This window comes from Stomoxys calcitrans, chromosome 1 (genome assembly GCF_963082655.1).
Source record: "Stomoxys calcitrans chromosome 1, idStoCalc2.1, whole genome shotgun sequence".
In the NCBI taxonomy this organism is placed as follows: Eukaryota; Metazoa; Arthropoda; class Insecta; order Diptera; family Muscidae; genus Stomoxys; species Stomoxys calcitrans.
Window position 1 is genome coordinate 224,947,687 of NC_081552.1, and position 22,892 is coordinate 224,970,578.

General features: G+C 39.9%; 1 protein-coding gene across 7 annotated transcripts in view; it reads left to right on the top strand.

Moving 5' to 3' along the window:
* Positions 1-17,849: 17,849 nt before the first annotated feature.
* LOC106082934 (putative uncharacterized protein DDB_G0286901) overlaps positions 17,850-22,892 on the top strand; it is a 146,408-nt gene continuing 141,365 nt past the window's right edge. For 6 of the 7 annotated variants that reach the window (XM_059362132.1, XM_059362144.1, XM_059362158.1 and 3 more), the window contains exons 1-2: positions 17,850-17,981; positions 18,038-19,521. In XM_059362132.1, the coding sequence (XP_059218115.1) occupies positions 18,333-19,521 (1,189 nt within the window). In that variant the 5' untranslated portion in view covers positions 17,850-17,981; positions 18,038-18,332. The remainder of the gene's footprint in view (positions 17,982-18,037; positions 19,522-22,892) is intronic. The other variant, XM_059362137.1, reaches the window with a different exon arrangement.

Here is a 22,892-nt window from a genome sequence, read left to right on the forward strand (position 1 = left end):
GGGTATACTAATCTGGTCATTTCGTTTGTAACACCTCGAAATATTCGTCTAAGACCCCATAAAGTATAAATCCTTGATTGTATCCATGTTCTGATTCGATCTATCCATGTCCTCCCGTCCGTCCGTCCGTCCGACCGCCCGTCTGCCGAAATCACGATAGTGGTCGAACGCATAAAGCTAGCTATTTGAAATTTTGCATAGTTACTGATAGATTTAGATATAGCTCCCATATAAACCGATCCCCCGATTTGACTTCTTGAGCCCTTACAAACCGAAATTTTCGTCCGATTTGGCTGACATTGAGCATTTGGTGTTCCGTTATAACTTCCAACAACTGTGCTAAGTACGATCCATATCGGTCTATAACCTGATATAGCTCCCATATAAACCGATCTCCCGATTTGATCTTGATCTTGAGCCCTTACAAGCCGCAGTGTTGGTCCGATTTGGCCAAATTAAGGCTAAGGAACTTAAAAAATTGTGTTTTTAATTTTTAAAAACAAGTGCTCGGATTCGACTCTGGAGTGGGATTCCGAGTCGAGCAGTCTTCCCGTAGTTTGAGTCCACAGCCCTGTTAACAACATCGTCATTTGTTTACCGATTCTCATGAAATTTTTCACTAGGAGTCTTTTATGACTCCCGACATTATTGACGAGTTTCGTAGAAATCGGTTCAGATTTATAGGCCATAAATTTGTAACTCCTGACTCTACATTACACCGACCTAAATGCATACTCTTTCTTTCTTTCAAAACGTATATAGTTGCAAAAAAATATGACCACTTTCTTTTTAAGTGGTTTTCTTTTTAGAATAATTTCCATGAATAGAGCTGTCTTAGAAAAATTCTAGCTCCAGCTAGGACAGAAGTATGCTAATGAATTTTAATAGATTGGCCTAATGTAGATGAATGAATCTTGTAACATGACGTTATTGTATCGATTTTCTACGCGAAGTAATCGATATTTAATTTATTATTCGATGTTGTATATTAATATTAATTTATTATTCGATTGAATTGATCGATTTTATCGATAATTGAATAACCGATATTTAATGATTCAATTTTATCGGGTTTATCGACTTTATCGTCATTTGAATTGCGATTATATCGATATTTGAACTATCAATTTTATCGATATTTGAACTATCAATTTTATCGATATTTGAATTAACAATTTTATCGATATGTAAAATATGGATTTTATAAATATTTTAACTGTCGATTTAACTAATATTTCAATTATCGACTTTATCAATATTTGAACTATCAATTTTACCGATATTTGAATTATCGATACATAATTTAATCGACTTTTATCGCTATTTGAACTACCGATTTAATCTTTATTTGAACTATCAATTTTATCCATATTTGAATTATCAATATTTAATTTAATCGACTTTTAACGTCATTTGAATTATCGATTTTATCAATGTTTCTACTATCAATTTTGCCCAAATTCGATTTATCCATATTTTTTATCGACTTTTTAAAAATCAATGTTTAATAATCGGTATTTTGTTAATTTATATATTTTATAATCGATATGTGAAAAATCAATTTTGTCGATATTTCAACAATCGAATTTAGTGATATATCCATAAGCGATTTTATCGATTTATTAGAAACAGATTTTATCAAAAAAAAATATTTTTTATTGTCATTAAGGTTGGTATAAAGTATGTACGGTCAGAACGAAGAAGAAGGAAAGAGCCCCGTTTCGAACTTAGAAATTGGTGGCTTAATGCATATAACAAATCTTGTTGCTCTCGGACTTGGCTATTCCATTCGAGAAGCCCCTCAAACGTGGGCAATTTTATATATCGAAAACAATGTTCTCCAAATTCTTAGGAGTGAGATTTCTGAAAACCATTTTTTAGACTTGTTGCATATGTTTTATCGGTATTTGAACTATCGATTTTATCAATACTTACACTATTAATGTTACCGGTATTTGATTTATCGACATTTAATCGATATTTGAAAAATCGATATTAAATAATCGATATGTGAAAAACCAAATTTTCGATATTTTAAGAATCGAATTTATTGATATATCAATAAGCGATTTTATCGATTTATTAATGACAGATTTTATCAAATGAAAAAGTAGTATTTTTTGTTGTTATTAAGTTGTTTTATAATTTTTACGGTTAGCACGAAGAAGGAAGTAGTCTTAAAAAGCCCCATTTCCAACTCAGAAATTGACTAGTTGTGGGTATATAGGGTGGCTTAATCCATAATCCCTACACCACTTCTGTGGTACAGGACATTATAACTTAGTCAATTTGTTTGTCACACCCAGAAGGAAGAGAGATAGATCCATTGATAAGCTTCCCGTTCGGCTCAGAATCACTTTCTAATTTAGCTATGTCCGTATGTCTGTCTGTCCATGTCAATTTGTGCACAAACTAGCAATTTTCATCCGATTGTCTTCAAATTTGATACAGGCATGCTTTTCGGCCTAGAGACGAAGCCCAAAAGGGGAAACGAGGTTGAGGCGTTTGGGTTAATTTCCGGCCGGATAAAAATCCGATAAAAATCGAGGCTTGTAAGGGCTCAAGAAGTCTAATCGGGAGAGTGGTTTATATGGGAGCTAGCTCCGTTATCGGTAGTCATAACCGAATACTATGTGCAAAATCTTAGCCAAGTCGGACAAAAATGCGGCTTCCAGGGACTCGAGAAGTCAAATCGGGAGATCGATTTATGTGGGAGCTATATCATGTTCTTGACCGATTTGAACCGTACTTGGCACCGTTATTGGGAGTCATAACAGAACACCATGTAAAACATTTCAACCAAATCGGACAAAAATTGCGTCTTCCAGGGGCTCAAGAATTCAAATCGGGCGATCGGATTATATGGGAACTATATCAGGTTATAAATCGATTTAGACCGTACTAGGCACAGTTGTTGGAAGTCATGACAGAACATTATGTGCAAAATATCAGCCAAATCGGAGAAAAATTGGGGCTTCCATGGACTCAAGAAGTCAATTCGGTACCGATATGGTAGCTACATCCAAATCTGAACCGATATGGCCCATTTGCAATTCCCAACGACCCACATCAATATAAAACATCTGTGTATAATTTTAAGCGGATAGCTCTACGCTTTCGTGCTTTCGACAGACGGACGGACGGTCATGGCTAGTTTATGGGGTCCTAGATCAATATTTCGAGGTGTTATAAACGGAATGACTAGATTTGTATACCCCCATTCTATGGTGGTGGGTATAAAAATCGCTATACAAGTCTCCAGTTTTTGTATGGGTAATTTTTTTTTTTTTTTAGGAGAAATATTTGCCTTTGCCTCTATGCACAAGTTTAGCTTTAGTGGGCCCCTAGGCCTCATTCCTCCTCCCCCGTCCCTCCATTGGTGAAGTATGGAATTACAGAAATCCGTCTTCATACTATAATGAAATTAATAAGCATCGTTAATTAAGCGTACACATCACGTGTCTTTAAACTGGTTTGCTGTCAAACATCTATTTACAGAATTGGCTTTTCACGTTGTCTGTTGGCTTGTTAAGTTGATTCGCGTCAAACGCGCCTAACAACAACTACAACAAACAAATAGCACACCACAATTTGCTGGAGCGAAAAAATAGAGGAAAAATACATCAAAAATAACAAACACGAGCTGTAGCAATAAGGCACTACCTCAGGGGGGGGGGGGGGGGAGGGGGGAATTCAAATAAGATTGAGGACCACCCCCAAACTTGATGCGACCACCCTTCCATCCATCAAGCCACAATAATGCAACAAACATTATCAACAACGTCAAACTCAAAGCTGAAAACGAGAATAAAACCAAGTTTGTTTGTTTGTCCATCCAGCCCTATAAGTGGAGATGTGTGTGTGTATGAGTGTGTCGTAGGCATTCGTATTGCCTTCCCCTAAAACGATTGTTGGTATGATTGGCTTATCGTTGGAATTCGTATAGGTTCGGCAAAGGGCTTCATATGGGGTGTAATTTTTTTTTTTATAATGAAACCAAAATATCTAAACTTATTTTTTTTTAATTTTGGTAAAAAAAAAATAATTAGTCTCTATTTTGTTAATAAAACAAACCTCTAGTTGTTGCTTACTTTACTGGCTGCTCAGCTGCCATCAACTTCCCCTAAAAACAAACCCTGCCCATTACAACTCAATCCCCATAAAGGTAGATTGCGGTGTAATTTCTTGCTCTGCTGTTGTTGCTGCTGCTAAGGCTGTCGACGCTGACTGACTGCCTTGCAGCTGCTAATGGCGCTTCGAAAGAATAAGCTCACGTTTATTGGAACGATGCAGGCGAACGTTGCCTACAGCTGAAACGACGTTTTCGTTGCCGGTCTATGGCATTTGATCGCAAAGCTTTAACCGGACCGGAGAATTCTTACCGTGTAGCGCATTTTGTCTAGAATCAAATCAAAAAAATATAAATAAAAATAAATAAATAAAAAAAAACAAAACTTTAGTGCAGTGCAAATTGAGAAAAAAAACACAATAACAACAACAACATAAGCATATAGAATGCAAAAAAGAAAATCATTTAAATATTAACAAAAAAAAAAATATTGTAGTGATGAAGATTATATAAAAACAACACAAATGAAGTGAAAAAAGGAGAAAACAAAAATTATTTGAAAATCTTTTTTTTTTGTGAATTCAAGAAAAAGAAATATCCCAAAAATAATTCATGGCAAATATTTTTCAATAAAAATTAAAAAAAAATAAACAAAAAAATACAACAAACATATCTTACACTTACACAAGCTATACAAAATAACTAAACACCGATCGCTTCATTCATATTCGTTTGTTCGTTTCCGTTGCATCGGTATGACGGGCTTTTTGGTCAAGTTATTTCCGTTTCCGATTTTGTTGATGATTACAATCATGAACACCTAAAGCAACATCCGTAGTGTTATGTTATGATATGCGTCCAACTCTACATCAATAAGCCGCCCTTAAGTTATGGATTTAAAACCCCCAATAAATTCTTTTTATAATTCAATTGCTAAGCCAAAAATATTCAAAATATATCTTTTAATTTTCTATTTTAGCTTCATTTAACCATAAAAAAATACTTTCTTAACTTTTTATATTTAAAAGAAATTCCCATGTAAAAATTCTAAATCTATACATTTCACGAAGTTGATAAGAATACAACGATACACTACAAAATACTCTATAATAGGTGTGTTTTATGTGATCAATGAAAATCTCTTTGTTTGAACATAATTAAAAAAAAAACAAGTGAATGCGTGCTACGTTCGGCTGGGCCGAATCTTATATACCCTCCACCATGGATCGCATTTGTCGATTTTGCCCAAAAAGCAAAATCGGCAGATCGGTTTATATGAGAGCTGTATCAAGCTATGGATCGATTCAGAACATATTAGCCACGTATGTTGAAGGTCATGAGAGAAGCCGTTGTACGAAATTTGTATGCCAAATCGGATGAGAATTGCGCCCTCTAGTGGCTAGAGAAATCAATATCCCATATCGGTTTATATGGCAGCTATACCAGGTTATTTACCGATTTGCGTCATACTAACCGCAGTTGTTGGCGATTATGACAGAACACCTCATGCAAAATTTCAGCTAAATCGGATAAGAATTGCATCTCCAGCGGCTCAGGAAGTCATGATCCAAGATCGGTTTATATGGCAGCTATATCAGGTTATGATACGATTTAGACCATGCTTAGCACAGTTGTTGAAAGTAATACCAAAACACCTCATGCTAAATTACAGCCAAATCAGACAAGAATTGCGCCCTTTAAAAGCTGAAGAAGTCAAGACCCCAGATCGGTTTTAAATTGCAACTATACCAGGTTATGTACCGATTTGAACCATATTTAGCACAGTTGTTTGATACCAAACATCCGCGATACCAAAACACCGCGTGCAAAATTTCAGTCAAATCGGATGAGAATTGCGCCCTCTAGAGGCTCAAGAAGTCAAGACCCAAAATCGGTTTATATGGCAGCTATATCAAAACGTGTATCAAACGGAGGCCGCCGTAGCGCAGAGGTTAGCACGTCCGCCTATGACGCTGAACGCCTGGATTCGACTCCTGGCGAGACCATCAGAAAAAAATTTTCAGCGGTGGTTACTATGAGGTACTATGCCATGTAAAACTTCTCTCCATATAGGGGTCACACTGTGGCACGCCCTTAGGACTCGGCTATAAAAAGGAGGCCCCTTATCGTAGTCCAAAGTAGCATCTGTTTGCCAGTAGTATTCTTCGTTTTATCCCAAAACTGGTGTCATTCGTTTCGGTTACGGCGGTGCTGAGGCAAATAAACTTACTGACTGTCTGAAAGTTGTGCTTCCCAACTTTCCCATTTTCTTCATCTGCTCGGTTGTACAGGGTGTTTTGGGAGTTGAAACTATCCATTTCGTCGTATCTCCATATACAGCCATACCCATTTTCACTGACTTTCTTTCGATTCATTCAAAGGCTGCAGTTACTACTTCCGGTGAACGACCTATGATGTCGATGACGTCGGCATAGGCGAGTAGCATGTGTTCTCTTGTGTCTATTCACATCTGCTTCTCGTTTAACCTTAAAGAGATCACACGATAGGTTGTCTCCTTTTCTGAAACCTCCTTTGGCATTAAGTGGTTCGAAGAGATTCTTTCCTATTCTTACTGAGGAACGCGTATCAGCAAATGTCATCCTGCAGAGTCTTATTAATTTTGCAGGGATACCAAACTCAGACATGGCTTGAAATACCTTTGAACGTAAAGGAGCATCGATAGCGGCTTTGTAGTCAACAAAGAGATGGTAGGTGTTGATTTGTCCTTCTCGGGATTTGGCGCAGTGTGAATATCTGGTCCAGGGTGGATGTGCTAGGTCTAAAGCCTTATTGATAGGGCCCAATTATCTCATTGACTTTAGGTTTTAATCTTTCACACAGTACGCTCGAGAGTATCTTGTATGCGATGGGGAGGAGACTTATTCCTCTGTAGTTGGCACATTCCGTCTTGTCTCCTTTCTTGTGTGCGAGACATAGTATACTGAGGTTCCAATCATCGGGTATGCGTTCTTCTAGCCAGATTGCGCAGATAAGCTGATGCATACGCCTTATCAGCGTGTCGCCTCCGCACTTAAATAGTTCAGCGGGTAAGCCGTCGGCTCCTGCTGCCTTGATGTTCTTTAGTCGGGACACTGCTACCTGGACCTTATTCTGACTAGGAGGTAAACATTCTATACCATCATCAGGGATTGGTTCTGCGGTATCCTCTTCGCCGCCATCGTGGGACACTAGCAGTTGGGTAAAATGTTCCTTCCATATCCTCAGCATGCTGTCCGTGTCTGTAACCAGATTTCTTTCTATGTCTCTGCAGGAGGATGTGCCTGCACCAAAGCCATCGGTTTGTTGTTTAATTCTTTGCTAGAATTACCGGACTTCATTCTGACTTCGGTACATCTCAATTCTCTCACACTGACGTCTTTCCCTTTCCTTATTCTTTCTGCGGAATAGACGTTTCTCCTATCTCCTCATTGGCACTCAGTTTTTAAATAAGAACCAGTACCACCTGACTCCTCGCTGAGACTCGCCTCTCGAAAATCACTGACTGCAGCTACTCCGCATAAAAACGGATCTTTCCACCATCCGCTACCTGGGGACGCGCCCGGTAGCTTTCAGTTACGCTTCCCGTGTTAACGATGGACACCACACAAGTCGGAGCTCAAAGTTCCAGCCAGTGTGGTGCTCATAGTTACCCCGTGTCGGCCGGGGTTTGTATTTTCATAATGAATAAATCTGATCACAATGAATATACTTGTTGCTGATGTCCATAGTGGCATGGGGTGGAATAATATCCGCACCCTCTTTTCTACCTAACCTAACTTATTGCTGACATAAAGCTTTAAATGCTGCAAAAAGTGGCCAAAAGCTGACCATTTGTCTGAAATTATTTTTATTACCCTCCACCTCCACATCGTCATTCCGTTTGTAACTCATCGAAATATTGACCTGAGACCCAACATAGTCAATATATTCTTGCTCGTCTTGAAATTTTAAGTCCATTAAGCCCTGTCCGTCTGTCTGTCAGTCCATCAGTCTGTTTGTTGAAAGCACTGTAACTTTTGAACCGATCTCGGTTTTTTATTGCTTGAGCCAGAGCAAAGAGCAATTCTTATCCGATTTGGCGTAAATTTTGCACGCGATGTTTTGCTTTGACTTTAAACAAAACATCGGCTCCAAGCATGGTCCACATCGGTTCATTATCTCTTTAATGTGCCGTATAAACCTTTCTTCAGATTAGACTTCCTGTTTTTACTGAAAAAGTCTGCTGCCCAAATTATGAAGAGGTTAGGGGGTTAGGAAGAGAGTAAAATAAAAAAGAAACAAGTAAAAGCGTGCTAAGTTCGCCAGGGCCGAATCTTGGGAACCCACCACCATAGGTTAGTTTAGGTTGAATGGGTTGCCCACCAAAGATGAGTTCACTCGGAGGTCAGTTTGACCCATTGTGGTACCCTAGAGAGAGAGAAAGCGAAGAGATGGGAGATGTGAGACCTCGGACTAGATGTTATACACAAAAAAAAAAGAAAGACAGGAGGAGTGGAGAACCCAAGCGGGGGGGTTTAGAAACGCCCGACCCCACGCAAGCACAGATTCACCTGCGCCAGAGCCTGTGACACCCCCCGTCGGAACCATCCTGTTCCCTTAATAAACCTCATGTTCACCCACATCACAGAAGAAACGGTTTCCCAGAAATTGGAGCCTACATCTCTGCAAACCCGGACAGTACCATAGCAAGTGCCCAGTAATCTCCTCCTCATCGAGGCAACTCCTACAGAAGTCATTGTGCGGTATTCGCATGCGAGCCGCCATGCGGCCCATGGCACAGTGTCCGGTTATGACACCTGTCAAGGTACTCATCGACCATTAATCAACTCCCTCGTCCTCCTCTGATCGATGATTGGCCATAGCGCCTTTGAAGTCCGGCAACCATTCACCGAGATCTACCTCACCACAGACGCCTCCCTGGCCATCCCATCTACTGTGTTCAGTAGCTCGACAAATGGCAATGGTAGGCAAGGACGATGACTGCTCCGCCCGGCACAGACGAACCCCTACTGGCGCACTTGTCCGCCGTCTTATTCCCTGGAATCCCCTCATGCCCAGGAATCTATCCAAGGATTAAAAAAAATCCGCCACGCATCTCGACCTCTCCATCCTCGACCCTGAGGCCTTGAGCGCTACCATATTGTCCACATAAATTCTGAGCTTCGAGGACGGTAAATCCCTTACCAGAATTTCTCTAGCGGCCACTGCAATGGCACAGACCGCTGCCTGAAAGACCGTACACTCGTCTGAGTTTCGAGGGCGGTAAATCCCTTAACAGAATTTCTCTAGCGGCCACTGCAATGGAACAGACCTCTGCCTGAAAGACCGTACACTCGTCCCGCAGTCTCAGAGACATACTGATATTGAGTGCGTCAGAGTAGACCCCCTATCCAGTCCCTGACTCCAGCTTGGAGCAATCTGTGTAGATCGGGGTTTCTAGCCGCTTGTAGCTTTGCACAGATACTTCCTCTTAGTATAGATCAGTTGGGATTCTAAAAGGGCCATAACGGTCCATGTTTTAATATAGCTGCCATACAAACCGATGGCGGCTCTTGACTTCTTGAGCCTCTAGAGGGTGCAATTCTTATCCGATTTGGCTGAAATTTCGCATGACGTGTTGTTCTTTGACTTTCAACAACTGTTTTAAATATGGTGCAAATTGGTTAAATACCTGTTATAGCCGCCATATAAACCGATCTCGGAGCTTGACTTTTTAGACCTCTAGAGGGCCCAAGTATATTCCCATTTGGCTAAAATGTTATTTGAAGTGTTTTCTTCTGACTTTCAAACTCAAACTTTCACACTCTGCAAGGTATGGTTCAAAGAGGTCCATAACCTGTTATAGCTTCCATATAAACCGATCGGCCGTTTCAACTATTTGAGCCTCTAAAAGGAGCAATTATTTTTCGAATTGGCTGAAATTTACACACATACACCTTGCATGACTTCCAACATTCATGCTCAGTATGGCTTGAATCGGTCTATAATCTGATATAGCTCCCATATAAACCGATCTCCCGTTTGCACTTCTTGAGCCCCTAGAGGCTGAAATGGCTTCTACTATGGTCTTCTATATCCAAACCAAGTGTGCCCCGTATAGATCCATAACCTTATTTAGCTACAATGGCAAAGCAGTTCTTATCCTTTATCCTTTGTTTGCCTATAAGGAGATATCGGGCAAAGAAATTGACAAAAGTGATCCATGTTGGAGGTTGTATAAAATTCGGCCCGACCGAGCTTAGCACGCATTTACTTGTTATACTCTACACTCCTACTGTGGTACAGGGTATTATAACTTAGTGAATTTGTTTGAAACACCCAGAAGGAAGAGAGATAGAGCCATTGATAAGTAGACCGATCGACTCAGAATCACTTTCGGATTCGAAACAGCTAAGTATGTCTATCTGTCCGTCTGTCTATGTTAATTTGTGTACAATCTACAGGTTGCAATTTACATCCGATTGTCTTCAAAATTGGTACAGGCATGTTTTTCGGCCTAGAGACAAAGCTTATTGGAACTGGAAAAAATCGGTTCAGATTTAGATATATCTGCCATATATATGTTCGTCCGATTTGCAGTAATAATGCAATAAAATAGTCATTTGTTAATCGATTCTCTAGATTTTTGGCACAAATGATTTTCTTTTAACTCTCGACTTTACTGGTGAATTTCATATAAATCGGTTCAGTTTTAGATATAGCTGCCATATATATTTTTCGCCCGATTTTCACTTCTAGAACCACTGCAAGCGCATTTATCGACCAATCTTGCCAAAATTTTGCATTACGCTTTCCTCGACGACTTCCACAATATCTGCAAAGTTTGGTCGAAATCGGTTCAGATTAAGATATAGCTCCCATATATATGTTCGTCCGATTTTAAGAAATATTACAATAAAGTGCTCATTTGCTAACCGAATCTCTCGAAATTTGGTAGAAAGGATTTTGTCTGGACTCTCGTCATTACTGTTGAATTTCATAGAAATCGGTTTAGTTTTAGATATAGCTGCCATATATATATAGCGCCCGATTTTCACTTCTAGAGCCACTTCAAGCGCATTTATTAACCAATCTTGCTAAAATTTTGCATTACGCTTTCCTCGACGACTTTCACAATATCTATAAAGTTTGCTTGAAATCGGTTCAGATTTTGGTATAGCTCCCAGATATATGTTCGTCCGATTTTAAGAAATATTGCAATAAAGTGCTCATTTGTTAACCGATTCTCTCGAAATTTGGTAGGAAGGATTTTCTCTTGACTCTTGATATTACTGGTGAATTTCATAGCAATTGGTTTAGTTTTAGATATATCTGCCATATATATAGCGCCCGATTTTTACTTCAAGAGTCACAGTAAGCGCATTTTTTGACGAATCTTTCTAAAATTTTGCATTACGCTTTCCTCTATGACTATCACAATATCTATAAAGTTTGCTTGAAATCGGTTCAGATTTAGATATAGCTCCCATAGATATGTTCTTCCGATTTTAAGAAATATTGCAATAAAGTGCTCATTTGTTAACCGATTGTCTCGAAATTTGGTAGAAAGGATTTTGTCTGGACTCTCGTCATTACTGGTGAATTCCGTAGAAATCGGTTCAGATTTAGATATAGCTTCCATATATATGTTTGTCACATTTTCGGTATTTTCGGCAATAATGTTGTCATTTGTCAACCGTGGTTATTGCAGTTTGAACATATTTCCTCAAAATGTGTTACGAATTGTTTACTAACCCATTTGAAAACATCCGGCGAGGTCAATTAAAATTGGTTCTGAATAAGAAATAGCTCCCACTTTGTACTTATAGGGTATTATACAAGCGGCATCGCCCGACTTTGCCTTTCCTTACTAGTTATACCCTCCACCATAGCATGGGGGTATACTAATTTCGTCATTCTGTTTGTAACACCTCGAAATATGCCTCTAAGACTTCATAAAGTATATATATTCTTGATCGTCATGTCATTTTAAGTCGATCTAGTCATGTCCGTCCGTCTGTCCGTACGTCCGTCCGCCCGTCTGTCAAAAGCACGCTAACTTTCGAAGTAGTAAAGCTATTCGCTTGAAATTTTGCACAAAAAGCTTCTTATTAGTGTAGGTTGGTTGGGATTGTACATGGGCCAAATCGGTCCATGTTTTGATATAGCTGTCATATAAACCGATCTTGGGTCTTGACTTCTTCAGCCTCTGGAGGGCGCAATTCTTTTCCGATTTGACTGAAATTTTGCACGTAGTTTTTTGGTAGCACTTCCAACAACTGTGCTAAGTATGGTTTAGATCGGTCAATGTTTTGATATAGCTGCCATATAAACCGATCTTGGGTCTTGACTTCTTGAGCCTCTGGAGGGCGCAATTCTCGTCCGATTTAACTGAAATTTTGCACGTATTGTTTTAGTATCACTTCCAACAACTGTGCTAAGTATGATTGAAATCGGTTCATAATCTGGTATAGCTGCCATATAAACCGATCTTGGGTCCTGACTTCTTGAGCCAATAGAGCGCGCAATTCTCATCCGTTTTGGCTGAAATTTTGCATGAGGTGTCTTGTTTTTACTTCCAATAACTGTGCTAAGTATGGCGTAAATCGGTATAGAACCTGATATAGCTACCATATAAACCGATCTGTGATCTTGACTTCTTGATCCTCTAGAGGGCGCAATTCTCATCTGATTTGCCTGAAATTTTGTACAACGGCTTCTCTCATGACCTTCAACATACGTGACTAATATGGTCGAAATTGATCAATAGCTTGATACAGCTCCCAAATATAAACCTATCTCCCGATTTTGTGTCTTCAGCCCCTACAAGACGCAATTCTTATTCGAATGAACTAAAATTTTGCACAATGACTTCTACAATGTTCAGCATTCATTTATGGTCCCAATCGGACTAAAACTTGTTTTCAGTTAAGTTTGTTTAAAAACTATAAAAACATGACATGTTAGCTCACTGCCTTTAATGTGTGTTGCACATACCCACCCTAGGTGACACCACTAGGAGGTCAGTGTCCACAAATGAGATAATGGGGGATGCAATATTGACCTTGATTATGACATATTAAGGCAAATAACATCCAAAACCCCTTTGTCGCAAATTTCTGTAATCCGCCCATAAATCTGAAAAACTTTACAGATCGCATATGATTCAACTTTTTGATCAAGACTAGTACCAGTTGAAACTCAAATAGTAGGGAACTTGCAAAATTTGTTCCCGAATGGATTTTTTGGCCCTCTATTAACCTCACATTTTAATTCAATTGGGCTGAATTTTTTTATGGGAGGCACATGTATGCCGGGCATCTCCTACAAAAAATATTGGTCAGGCTGGCGAGCAAATGAGTTAAGCTCCCAGTTATACAGGTCCCACCATTTCATTGATTGGGACCTTGCAGACCTCTCCGAGTTGACTAAAGTTCATTGCGTGAAGAACAGGGGCAAACTTCTCACATATCAATGAGTGTAGTCCGATTCATGTTTAAGCTCAATGATAAGGGGCCTCTTTTTTATAGCCGAGTACGGCGTGCCGCATTGCGATACCTGTTTGGAGAGAAGTTTTACATGGCATTGTACCTCACAATTGTTGCCAGCATTAGGAGGGGAAAACCACCGCTGAAATTTTTTTCTGATGGTATTGCCAGGATTCGAAAGCAGGCGTTCACCATCATAGGCGGATATGCTAACCTCTGCGCTACACGGTGGCCTCCTTTTTTTTGACTTATTTGTTCAAATTTGGTATGTAAAATACACGTGTAGTCATAACAGGTTAATGATCTAAACGTAGATAGACAAATCTTTACCTACATTTCAATTTTGCCTTTATATATAAAAAGTATAGCTTTGTGAAAAACCACTTCCCCTTCACGGAGCTGTTATCCATCCAATTTTCTAAAAACCCCAAGAATTTTGGTGCCACATATTTTCGAATATATTTTAAATAAAACACACCAATAATAGGGGGAAAAAAAACTTTTCCGCTACACACACATTGCTAACATCAACATTTCATTAGACAAAAAATAAACACTCAAGTCAATATAGTTTTTTACTTACTTGCAAAAACAAAAACAAAAGCAAAAAAAAAGAAAGAAAAAAATACCAGCGAACTTTGAATAGTTTTCCTATCGCACATTCGAATAAACATTAATATTAACAATAACACAACACACCACTACATACACAAATCTAAATTTTCACTCTCTTAATGTTATTGGTTGTGAACATTTGCAATTTTTAACGAGAAAAGGTAATGCAACGTGACCACTAAATGTCTGTCCATTAGTTTGGTACTCGTAGTTCCCGTCCGTCCGTCGATCGGTCGGTCGGTCAGTCCGTCCGTTCGTATTCCATATGACAACTGAGACTGAAGCACATACTCATATGCAATGCTTGATTGAATGATTTTTTTTTTTTTAACATTCAACACCAAGTGCCAAGTGCCGGCCAAGTATTGCATTAAAATGAATGAATTTGATTATATTGTTATTGTTTTTTCTTTTATTTTTATATTTATATTTTTTTTGCTAACTAATACTAGTCTACATTGTGGTCTATCCCAAATGAAAATTTGCATCAATTAGAGGTTTTATATAGAGCTTGAACTTAAAACAAGGAAAATTGGGGAAAAAATAAGTTTATTTGAAAAAAAAAAAAATAGTAGAAAAATTTATTTTAATGTCCTATGCCACTTTGTTATACCCTCCACCATAGGATGGGGGGTCTACTTATTCCGTCATTCCGTTTGTAACACCTCGAAATAGGCGTCTGAGACCCCAACAAGTGTATAAATTCTTGGCCGTCATGTCATTTTAAGTCAATCTAGCCATGCCCGTCGTTCCGTCCGTCCATTTGTCTGTCCGTCCATCTGTCTGTCCGTCCGTTTGTCTGTCCGTCCGTCCGTCGTCTGTAGTTTATTTGAAAAAAAAAATAGGAGAAAAATTTATTTTAAAGTCCTATGCCACTTTCTTATACCCTCCACCGTCATTCCGTTTATAACACCTCGAAATATTTGCGTCTGAGACCCCATAAAGTATATAAATTCTTGATCGTCATGTCATTTAAAGTCCATCTAGTCATGTCCGTCCGTCCGTCTGTCAGTCCGTTTATCCGTCCGCCGTCTGTAGTTTATTTGGAAAAATAAAAAAATAGGAGAAAAATGTATTTTAATGTCCTATGCCACTTTGTTATACCCTCCACGATAGGATGGAGGGTATATTTTTTTGATCGTCATGTCATTTTAAGTCGATCTAGCCATGTCCGTCTGTCTGTCTGTCCGTCCGTCAGTCTCTCCGTCCGTCTGTCCGTCCTTCTGTCTGTCCGTCCGTCTGTCCGTCCGTCTATCCGTCCGTCCGTCTGTCCGTCCGTCCGTCCGTCCGTTTGTCCGTCCGTCCGTCTGTCCGTCTGTCCATCCGTCTGTCCGTCCGTCTGTCCGTCCGTCTGTCTGTCCGTCCGTCTGTCCGTCCGTCTGTCCGTCCGTCTGTCCGTCCGTCTGTCCGTCCGCCTGTCCGTCCGTCTGTCCGTCCGTCCGTCTGTCCGTCCGTCTGTCCGTCCGTCTGTCCGTCCGTCTGTCCGGCCGTCTGTCCATGCATCTGTCCGCCCGTCTGCCCGTCCGTCTGTCGGTCTGTATGTCCGTCCGTCCGTATGTCTGCCAAAAGCACGCTAACTTTCGAAGGAGTAGAGATAGGCACTTGAAATTTTGCACAAATACTTCTTCTTAGTGTAGGTCGGTCGGTCCACGTTTTGATATAACTGCCATGTAAACTGATCTTGGGTCTTGATTTCTTAAGCCACTAGAGGGCGCATTTCTCATCCGATTTGGCTGAAATATTGCAGGAGGTGTTTTGTTATGGGTTTTAACAACTGTGTTAAGTATGGTTCAAATCCGTTCATAACCTGGTACAGCTGCCATATAAACCGATCATGGGCCTTGACATCTTCAGCTTTTAGAGGGCGTAATTCTTATCCGATTTGTCTGAAATTTTGCATGACATGTTTTGTTATAACTTCCAACAACTGTGCTAAGTATGGTTCAAATCTGTTCATAACCTGGTATTGGTGCTATATATACCGATATTGGATCTTGACTTCTTGAACCGCTAGAGGGCGCAATTCTAATCCGATTTGGCTGAAATTTTGCATGAAATGTTTCTGTATCACTTCCAACAACTGTGCTAGGTATGGTTCAAATCGGTTTATAGCCTGGTATTGCTGCCATATAAACCGATCTGGGATCTTGACTTTTTGAGCCGCTAGAGTAATTCTCTTTCGATTTGGCAGAAATGTTTTACAACGACTTCTCCCAGGACCTTCAAAATACATGTCCAATATGGTCTGAATCGATCTATAGCTCGATACAGCTCCCATATAAACCGATCTCCCGATGTTGCTGCTTGAGCCCCTACAAGGCTCTATTCTTATCCGAATGGACTAAAATATTACACAATGACTTCTACCACTTCTTCTTCTATGGACTTGAACATTGAATTCATTTATGGTCCGAATCGGACTATAACTTGATATAGCTGCAATAGCATAACAGTTGTTATTCATTGTTCTGTGTTTGCCTAAAAAGAAATACCGCGCAAAGAACTCGACAAAAGCTGCCCATGGTGGAGGGTATATAAGATTCGTCTCGGTCGAACTTAGCACGCTCTCAGTTGTTTCTATTCCATTGGTTTCTCATAGTGATTCTTATAGTTCTGCGGGGGCGCGTTACTGGCCCAACGCCCCAACCGCATGGGTTTTGTGGTATCGCACATGTATCTGTCTATGTGGTGATCCGCTTGCTCTCCTCCCGCCGCCCCCAAACCTGGGAACAGAAGCTGGATTTAGTCATTGGTTATTTGAAGGCGCCAATAACTCGCCTTGTCATCTCGAGTACCATTGGCACTCAGTATCTAATTAAGAGCCAATGCCACCCGACCCCTCACTGTGAGTGACTCTCCTCTCGAAATCGCTGACTGTACGCGGCCGCATTTGCAGCTACTCTGCATAAAATCGAAGCTTTCCACTACGCGCAGCCTGTGGACGCTTCCGGTACCTTTCAGCTAAGTTTCCGTGATAACGATGAACATCACACAAGTCGGAGCTCAGCCAGCTGCCAGCCTGTGCGGTGCTCATAATTACCCCGTACCGGGGTCTATAACCTGATATAGCTTCCATAAAAAGCGATCTTCCGATTTTACATCTTTGGGCCCTGAAAGCTGCAATTTTTATCCAACTTGGCTAAAATTTTGCACATGGTGTTCTGTTACGACTTTCAACAAGTGTGCCTAGTTCGGTTCAAATCGGTCTATAACCTGATATAGGGCCCATATAAACCGATCTGCCGATTAGACTTCTTAAGCCCCTGGAAGCCGCATTTGTTATACGCTGAAATTTCGCACGGAGTGCTTTTGCATGAATTCCGATCTCTCGATTATTCGTTTTCGATCCTAGAAGCTTTAATTATTGCCTGATTTGGCAGAAATTTTAAATAAGATTATGTTCTTCAATTTGATTTATGTTTTACGGAATCCATGGTGGTGGGTTCCCAAGTTTCGGCCCGCCGAACTTAGCACCACGTTGTTACTTGTTTCCCTAATAAAGAGTGCAGACCTTTTCCATGTTAACTCTTGCCATGTTTTTTTTACCATTACCCATACTCTTCACCTCACCTCACCTAAATTGGAAGTTTTTTTGATTCGAAACCAGAACCTATCTCCAAGTTTTTATTTCAAAAATTATTTCGTTAATAGAATATACCCAAAGATTTTTTTTATTAATAAAATTTTGGCAATAAAAGCACACATTTTTAGATGTCAAATCCTATTCACTTAATGGCTAAAATTCGGAGTAAGAAATTGGAAATAATTTAGAAAAGCCCCAACGGTGGTGATCACTTACACACCTACTCAAAACGACCGCTCGAAAATAAGTGAGTGTCTAATTAAAAAAAAAAGAAAACCCCAATTATTATCTTTTTCAAATCAGAAGAAACAACCAAATTTCATATATCTTTTAAAATACTAAAATGCTAAGATCCTTCATGATATTTTGGCAACTGTTGTGGCTACTAAAGATTTACCATTATTTGGAACTTAAAGTGTTGCATACCTAAAGGGGCCAATAATAATACTCCACAACAAAGTGCAGGAAAAGTGAAAAAATATCCTTACCGAAGTGAAGTGAAGTGAATTGAGAGTGAGCGATTGTCTTCGGAGAACAGCAGGTTTTCATAAACCACTGAAGCCTGGTTGGGCAGTTGTCTTTGTTTGCCGCTGCCAATATGGCTTCAGAGACCTCGTCGTCCTGCAGTGGATTTTTCCAGGATCATGGCAGTACAGCAGCTCTAAATCAATACTTTCAGCATTTAAATTCTCAAGCGGTGGCCGCCGCTGCAGCGGCCGGAAATTGTGGCAGTAGCGATAGTGGCAACGATAATACTCGCAGCAGCATGACCAGCAATGAATCATCCAAATCATCGGCCGGTAATATGGGAAACTCAAGAAATAGTGGGGCTGGTAGCGGTGGTGGTGGGGCAAATAATAACAGCAACAATAACAGCGGACAATGGCAGAATATGCAAAGCCAGCAACAGCAACAACATCAGCAGCAACAGCAACAACACCAGCAAAATTTGCAGCATCATCAGCAACAGCAGCAACATCATTCACATCAGCAGCAGCAGCAACAACAGCATCACCAACAACAGCAGCAGCAACATCATTCACACCAGCAAAGTCAGCAACAGCAGCACCAGCAACAACAACAACAACAAAGTCAGCACCATCATCAACAACAGCAACAGCATTTACATAGCCAAACATTAGCCAATAATCATCAACAGCAACAGCTGCACCTACAGCACCAACAACATCAGCAGCAGCAACAACAGCATCAACAGCACCAACAACAACAACAACAGCATCAAAATCATCAACTAACCACAGCCCTTAGTCAAACATTACAACAAAATCTAGCCGCTAACAACTCGAACGCCAATGCTGCTGCAGCCGCTGCCGCTGCTGCTGCTGCGGCCGCCGTAGCCACCAATCCACATTCCATATTCGGTACCGGTAATTTCCATTACAAAACCAACAATTCGTGGTCCATACCCTCACTGTCCTGCTATCAGCGACTCTACAATGAAAATGCTCATTATCAACGCAACTATAGCTCGTCAAGCACCAACAATAGTTCTGGCAATAATTCCAGTGATGGTGGTGCCAGTGCAATGGCACAATGTGGCAACAATGCTGGTGGTGGCAGTGGTGGTGGTAGTGGTGGCAACAATAACAATACCGCCTCCAGTAATGCAAGTAATAACACAAATAGTTTTGGCGATAACTCCTCCTCGACTGCGGCCAACAGTGCGGTGCAACAAGTGGCAAATGCTGTGGCAGCCGCAGTCATAGCCAGTGAGCATCAGAATCACTTGAACAATTTGAAATCGCGTTTTCAACCAACGACAACAGGTAGGCAACACTTTTGAGAGTAGTTAAAGAACACTGTGAGAAACAGTCTTAAGAGGCCGGAAGAAAATAAAATGTTGACAAGTAGTAAAAGGATGGCAAAATTAAGGGGTAATTACGATTACGATGAATGGGTAAATATCGATTGCACTATCGATACCATCGATATTTCATTTTTTGACCGACTATCGATTGATATTTATCCTATCGATACTATCGGCAAAGTTCAATTTTGTGCAAAATTTATCAAAAATAAGCTATCCCATACTGAATGTATCATATAAGATATTTTGCGCCTATAGAGGGCGCAATTTTCGTCTTATTGGGCTAACATTTTGCCAAGGATTTCTCTCACGACTTAAAACTGACTTTTATTAAATTTGGCTTTATTCGATCTGTGCATTGATTTTGCTTCTATGTAAATCGATCTCCTTCACCATAGGATGGGGGTATACTAATTTCGTCATTCTGTTTGTAACTCCTCGAAATATTCGCCTAAGACCCCATAGAGTATAAATATTCTTAATCTTCATGACATTTTAAGTCGAACTACCCATGTCCGTCCGTCTGTCTGTTGAAAGCACGCTAACTTTCGAAGGAGTAAAGCTAGCCGCTTGAAATGTTGCACAAATACTTCTTATTAGAGTAGGTCGTATGGGATTGTAAATGGGCTATATCGGTCCATGTGTTGATATAGCTGCCATATAAACCGATCTGGGATCTTGACTTCTTGAGCCTCTACAGGGAGCAATTTCTATCCGATTTGGCTGAAATTTTGCATGAGGTGTTCTATTATGACTTCCAACAACTATGCTAATAATAGTTCAAATCGGTCCATAACCTGATATAGCTGCCATATAAACCGATCTGGGGTCTTGACTTCTTAAGCCTCTACAGGGAGCAATTCCTATCCGATTTTGCTGAAATTTTGCATGAGGTGTTTTGTTATGACTTCTAACAACTGTGCTGAGTATGGTATAAATCGGTCCATAACCTGGTATAGCTGCCACATAAACCGATCTGGGGTTTTGACTTCTTTATCCTCTAGAGGACGCAATTATTATCCGATTTAGCTGAAATTTTGCATGAGGTGTTTTGTTATGACTTTCAACAACTGTGCTAAGAATAGTTCAAATCGGTCCATAACCTGGTATAGCTGTCATATATACCGAACTGGAGTTTTGACTTCTTGAGCCACTAGAGGGCGCAATTATTATCCGATTTGGCTGAAATTTTGCATGAGGTGTTTTGTTATGACTTCCAACAATTGTGCTTATAATAGTTTAAATCGGTCCATAACCTGATATAGCTGCCATATAAACCGATCTGGGGTCTTGATTTCTTGAGCTACTAAAAGGCGCATTACGATCCGATTTGGCTGAAATTTCGCATGAGGTGTTTTGTTATGACTTTCAACAACTGTGCTTATAATAGTTCAAATCGGTCCATAACCTGATATAGCTGCCATATAAACCGATCTGGGGTCTTGACTTCTTGAGCCACTAGAGGGCGCAATTATTATCCGATTTGTCTGAAATTTTGCATGAGGTGTTTTGTTATGACTTTCAACAACTGCGCTAAGTATGGTTTAAATCGGTCCATAACCTGATATAGCTGCCATATAAACCGATCTGGGGTCTTGACTTCTTGAGCCACTAGAGGGCGCAACTATTATCCGATTTGTCTGAAATTTTGCATGAGGTGTTTTGTTATGACTTTCAACAACTGCGCTAAGTATGGTTGAAATCGGTTCATATTCTGATATAGCTGTCATATAAACCCATTTGTGTTCTTGACTTCTTGAGCCTGCTATATCGGTCCATAACCTGATATAGCTGCCACATAAATCCATTTAGGATCTTGATTTCTTGAGCCCCTAGAGGGCGTACTACTATCTGATTTGGCTGAAATTTTGTACAAGGGCTTCTCCCACGGCCTTCAACTTACGGGCCAAATATAGTCTGAATCGGTCTATAGCCTGATACAGCTCCCGTTTAAATCGATCTCGCAATTTTACTTCTTTAGCCGCTAAAGGGCGAAATTTTTACTCGAATTGGCTGAAATTTTACACAATGACTTCTACTATGGTCTACAACATTTAATTCAATTGTGGTCAGAATCGAACCATAACTTGATATATCTCCAATAGCATAGTAATTGTTTTCTTTTCTCCTTTGTTGGCCTAAAAAGAGAAATCGGGAAAAAGAACTCACCAAATGCGATCCATAGCACGACCCGCTTATAAAAACGGTCGTGCTTAAGACTCTAAAACGGCATATCGGTCATATAGGCAGTTATATGTAGATGTTGTCCGATATGGGCCACATTTGGTTGGAATATGGGGGCCCCTAGTGAAATCGAACAAAAATTGCGGATTTTACGGGCTTCAGACCCTAAACCAAATATAGGCCGATTTGGCCTATTCAAGAACTTAATCTGCGTATAGAAGAAATACGAATCTGTGCAACATTTCAAAACAATATCTCAATTTTTTAAGACTATAGCGTGATTAAAACTGACGGACACACGGACGGACAGGTGGACAGATCCACGGGCATCGTTAAATCGTCTTCAAATTTTGCGACGATCAGATCATATATACACCTTGTAGGTTCGGAAATGGATATTTCGATCGGAAGGCTTTAATTGTTTTTTTTTTATTTTAACATATCTGCAAAATCGTCAAAATCGGTTTAAATTTGGATATAGCTCCCATATATATGTATCGCCCGATTTCGACTTGAAAGGCCGTAGTTACTTAAATTTTCAACCAATCTGCACAAAATTTGACACGAATTGTTCTGTTACTGATCTTAACATATCTGCGCGATTTCATCAAAATCGGTTCCTATGTGGATATAGCTCCCATACATATGTATCGCCCGATTTTCACTTAAATGGCTGTAGTTACTACAATTTTCAACCGATATGCATAAAATTGGGCACTAATTGTTTTTTTACTGATCATAACCTATCTGCGAGATTTCATCAAAATAGGTTCAGATTTGGATATAGCTCCCATATATATGTATCACCCGATTTTCACTTAAATTGTCGTAGTTACTTCAATTTTCAACCAATCTGCACAAAATTTTGACACGGGTTGTTTTGTTACCGATCTTAAGATATCTGCGCGATTTCATCAAAATCGGTTCCTATGTGGATATAGCTCCCATACATATATATCGCCCGATTTGCACTTAAATGGCTGTAGTATCTACAATTTTCAACCAATCGGCACAAAATTTGACACGGGTTGTTTTGCTATTGACCTTAACATATCTGCAAGATTTCATCAAAATCGGTTCAGATTTGGATATAGCTCCCATATATATGTATCGCCCGATTTTCACTTAAATGGCCGTAGTTACTTC